Below are 5388 nucleotides of genomic sequence, written 5' to 3' on the forward strand. Positions count from 1 at the left end.
ATTGTAGCTAAGCTAACTATGCTAAATGGTTGATAGTCTCACACAGTCTACTCACCTCTCTTGGAGAAAAACTGGGTTATAAATTAACACTCTTGCCTTTTTCTTTCTCTCTCCTATTTTTTTGAAAACCTGATTTTATAGCAGCTTAGTAACAGCCAGTCGTTCGTATTTTCCACTGTCTGCTGCTAACAGCGTCACTGAAGCCTCCAAGCAGAACGAACCATTTAGCCCAGATAGGGGGGTTCAGGGCAGATATGGATCTGTGTTTTTGATCTGGGAGCATTAAATTTTTACTGCTAAAAACAATCTTTGAAAATACGATATGATTAATTTTGTAATTGACAGGACCCCGATTTTATTTTTATTTCTATGAACAAAAAATAAATAATTAAATTGTGGAGGGCCCCCTGCTGGCCAGGGTCTCTAGAATCGTTATCACTGCGCCCCTGAGCATGGCTGATCTACCGCAGTGATCATTTATTAATAATCGCAAAATACACACCAAGTCTGTGTGTAACAAGCTGAATGTAACGAACATTATGTCTCCAGGTTTCACTTTAACGGATAGTCCTACCGGCTATGAGCGGCATGTAAAAGAATAGTCTGATTAGGGGGTGAATTAAATCTGTTGTACAACCTTTTGTGGCAATAGTTTTATAATGTGTTTCGCAAATTACCTCATTTTGTTCAATATCCTCCATATAAAATCCAAACTACTGCCAAATTATTGATCCAGCGCTGATTCTGTTCGGAACTAGACTAGTTCATCTGACTCCTCTTGGGTTCCGTCTCATTCACAGCTCAAACTCTCGCTGCCATCATGTTGTTTGTTTTCTCCGCGCAGCATGATTGGTAGAACATTTTCAGGTTGGGAGGGGGGAGGGACTAGTGATGCATTGGTAGGGTGTCGGATAAACCATACTCGCAGTGAATTTGACGGCGAAAGTTTATTTGAACGGCAAGTTATACTCGATAGTTGTGATATAGCCATTTTAACTACCGTAAATGGAAAATATCGCGATACATCGTCGAGAATACTCGATACATCGCCCAGCCCTACTCTGACCTGTGGTCTGTGCTGTGTTCCAGGCCACCGCCATGTCCGTGGACTGCCTGGGCTCCCACGCCGTGCTGTCAGGGTAAGCTCCGGTTGCCGGTCCATTCCTGTAGATCAGGTTCTGATTCCTTCCTTAAATTATTTGTTCATTTGCATTTCAACAAAGTTTTAATTTTGTGTAGAAAGAGATTAAACGGCCAGATAAAAAAATCTGTAGAATTAATTTACCTGACCAATAATTGATTCGTACCCTGCCTATGCAGTATACCAAAACTCTGGTCCAGTTCTGGTTCTGGAGGTGTTCATGGCAGGACAGGAGTGTGGGTTCTGGTCCGGCCCAGATGGCTCCTACAGCTCTAACATCAGAACCAGTCAAAATGGTTCTGAATCAGTTCTGAACCAGGCTGTTGGATCCTGTTTGAGAGGCAGAACCAGTAGAACCAACGGAACCAGCTGGAACCAGTAGAACCAACGGAACCAATGGAAACAGCTGGAACCAGTAGAACCAACGGAACCAGCGGAACCAGCGGGACCAACGGAACCAATGGAAACAGCAGAACCAGTAGAAACAGTAGAACCAATGGAACCAGTAGAACCAACGGAACCAGCAGAACCAACAGAACCAGCTGGAACTGTTGGAGCTGAAATACCATCTAAGGAGTTGTTTTTGCGAAAGGATTCTCGGCAGTTCTCCAGTTCAAACTGACCTGACTCCCTTCCCTCCATTTGCGTACAAAGTGCACAAATGGACTCGGAAGGAATGCGGTCTCGACAGATAGCATCAATAAATTGGTCTGTTTGGTAGTTCTGAGAAGGAGCAGATGATTAAGTCTGTTGAAATCATGGAGTCTTATGTCTTTGTTTGGATTTCCAAAAGTATATTAAAGGTCGTCCAACAGAGAAAAGCAAGTCAGGGATCTGCTGGCAAAAACGGCGCCTTTCACGCCATTGGTTGAAACTTTCCAACACACACGAATGAACACATCAGAGTATAAAGACGGTTGAATTTGAGACTTCGGGGGAGATTTTTTGTCAAGACTATGGAAGAATTTCTGTATTGAACTGACGAAACTGTAATTCCGTGGAGTGTAATAAATCTCCGGCTCGTCTGTGGCCTAGCAGCAAGAACTCTGTGTATTATTTCCCTTACTTATATATTTAAGAGTAAGCCACCCTTCAATTCTTCAATAGAACATACAGAACCAACGGAACCAGCAGAACCAACGGAATCTGTACAACCAGCGTAATCAGTAGGACTATCGAAACCAACAGAACCAGCTGGAACCAGCGGAACCAGTAGGACCATCGGAACCAGTAGAACCAGTAGGACCATCGGAACCAGCGCAACCAGCAGAACCAACAGACCCAACAGACCCAGCTGGAACCAACGGAATCTGTACAACCAGCGTAATCAGTAGGACTATCGAAACCAGCAGAACCAACGGAACCAGTAGGACCATCGGAACCAGCTGGAACCAGCAGAACCATCGGAACCAGCGCCACCAGCAGAACCAGCTGGAACCAGCAGAACCAACGGAACCAGTAGAACCAGCTGGAATCAGTGACATGATCTGAGTCTGGCAGCTGAAGGAGGGACAGCTCGTCCTGCTCTCTCTCGTCCTTACTGATAACTTTGCCTCTGAATTATTTTTAAAGTCACAGTTTTTATAGTTATATTTATCGACATCATAACTGGATTACTTCAAACCTAAAGACCGGGAGATTTTCTCACTTTTATTTTTACCTCACTTTTCTTCACCTCCAAGTTGAACTAGGGCAAAATGCCCCCGCCGACCCCAAGGACATTAGCAGTATTCTACAACGACTTCAGTTTTTAGAAACAAAGATTCAACGGCTGGAGGTGATCAACGCTACCTGTGGATATGAAACAACTCTTCCTCAAATCAGCGGAGAGGTCGTACACCCCACACCAAGCAGCTCACCCTGGATCGCTCAGGGCGCCAAGCCAAAACAAAAGTCTCACACTGCAGATCCCATGAGACGACTAACGGGGAGAACCCCTCACCTGGACGAATCAACGTGGCCGGCTCTGAGCCGAAACCCACCTTCAACCTCAACACCTGCTCCGCCAAAGAATAGCAAACAAGCAGTTGGAACCAAAACTTTGGAAGAGGAGGACGCAATCTTAACAAACACGGAATAAGGCTGCTCACTGCAAACATGTTTCATTTTATCAACAAGAACAACAATGTGACCATCGCTTCAGAAGAACAGGCTCAAGGATGTCTGACTAGGATGGAGCCCTCCGCTTATCAGGAGCACAGTGTCCCAAAACAAAGTGATAAAACATCGACTGGGCATTCCCTTCTCCTTCCCCCCTCCCTCTCTGCTCCTACACTCACAAGATCAGAGTTTCTCAGGAAGTGAATCACTAAAGAGACTCGGGCTGCACCTGAGCCGCCTGAAGATGCTGTTGGGGGATCCGGGTCAGAGAGGAAGATGGACGGACTCCTCCTCCCCCCAGCAGGATGATATGGATCAACAGGTTCGCCTCGGCACGAGTCTCCTTAGCGCTAACATAGCAGACCTCACTTCATCTAAGCCACCTGCCTCTGACCTCCCTGAGGATCCAGCACTCTGTGTTTCTGAGGTCTGAGACCGGGGTCCAGATATTATCTTTACACCCGTCTTCCTCCAGATTGTGTCTGGCCCCCCGGCACTGCAAAACAGGACATTACCGGTCCGGATCACTACAAGAAAAGTTACAAAAAACAAATACAAAAAAACAGCGGTCTTAATTCAAACCTCAGACTGAAGAGCTCTCAGCCTCCAAGTCACTTAAATTGGCTCTTTTAAATACCAGATCTCTCTGTGCTAAAGCTCTATTAATTAATGATTTCATCACTGAGCATAATATTGATGTTTTATTTCTGACAGAAACATGGCTGAATGACAATAATGAAGCAATCGTTCTAATTGAATCAACGCCTCCTACTTACAATTTATAAAGTGAGAATAGAAAACATAAAAAAGGCAGAGGAGTGGCTTCAGTATTTAAGAATACCATGAACTGTAGTAAAATCTCTTTGGGTAATTTTATGTCTTTTGAATATCTTGGAATCGAGGTAAAAGGCCACAAACGAACTTTGACACTAACTCTATACAAAACTCCAACATATGTGGAAAATTTCTTTAAGGACTTGAATGAGCTTCTGTCTCTCATATGTATTGATTATTATTAATAATTGTCGGTGATTTCAACATTCATGTTGACAACCTGAAGACCGAGGGGCTAAAAAGCTCTGTAATATATTAGAGAGTTTTGGTTTAACACAACATGTCAAACAAGCAACACACACTCAGGGACACACACTGGACCTGGTTATCAGTCACTGTGTGAATATTTCCAATGTCTCTGTAACTGATGTCGCCTGTCTGATCATTTTGCTGTTTTCTTTAAAAGTTCTTTATCAGTTAATCCACTTGGACAAACAGCTACCATCACAAAACGTACTTTCACAGAAAACACAGCAGAAACATTTAATCTAATCTGCTCTTCTTCCTCACCCCTAAACTATAGTGACGTAGATAAGTTGGTGGATGATTTTCAGTGCAAACTGTCAGATATCATTGATTACATTTCCTCCACTAAAGTAAAGGTTGTGACTGGTAGGAAGAAATCTCCATGGAGAAATGCACAAACAGTTCAATCTGCTAGACAACTCTGCCGTAGGGCCGAACGGAGATGGCGTAAAGGTCAACTACATGTTTATTATGACATCTATAAAGAAAGACTACGTAACTATCACTCAACACTAAAACATGCCAGAGAGGCTCTTTGCAGATGTCATAAACAAAAACACCAACAAAGCTCGAGCTTTATTTGCTACTTTTGACAGGCTCACAAACCCTCCTATGACGTTACCACCTGAACTTCAATCTAATGCCTGCAACAAGTTTTCAGCTTCTTCTCAGAGAAAATTCAAAAGATCAGAGGATTAATCTTCACATCGGCTCCAAAGCCAGAACCAAAGCTGGGCCCAAACCAAACAGATGCAGGAAAAATGACCCACTTTCAGCTGCTTCACTATAAAACCCTAGAAGAAACGATGAGTCAGTGAAGCTCCGGTTCCGATCCTCACATCTCTTTAAGAAAGTCCTGCCTGTCGTTAAGGATCTGATCCAGATAGTAACTCATCGCTCTCTTCAGCTGTTATCAACCCACTGATAAAATCACTGCTGCAGAATTACAGGCCGACCTCTGACCTCTGACCTCTGATTCATTAGCACAGCTATTGAAAAAGCTTCAACAGTTAAATAACTTCCTAACGATAATGAATCGCTTTGACTCCTTCCAGTCTGGTTTCCAT

At 43.6% G+C, this 5388-nt stretch overlaps 1 protein-coding gene across 1 annotated transcript in view; it reads left to right on the top strand.

Annotated features, from left to right (window-relative positions):
• wdr59 (WD repeat domain 59) overlaps nt 1–5388 on the top strand; it is a 21889-nt gene that overhangs the window by 2478 nt on the left and 14023 nt on the right. Inside the window, exon 3 of the mRNA XM_017303087.1 lies at nt 1090–1139. Within this exon, the coding sequence (XP_017158576.1) occupies nt 1090–1139 (50 nt within the window). The remainder of the gene's footprint in view (nt 1–1089; nt 1140–5388) is intronic.

The sequence above is a fragment of the Poecilia reticulata genome, unplaced genomic scaffold (genome assembly GCF_000633615.1).
Source record: "Poecilia reticulata strain Guanapo unplaced genomic scaffold, Guppy_female_1.0+MT scaffold_181, whole genome shotgun sequence".
Taxonomy (NCBI): domain Eukaryota; kingdom Metazoa; phylum Chordata; class Actinopteri; order Cyprinodontiformes; family Poeciliidae; genus Poecilia; species Poecilia reticulata.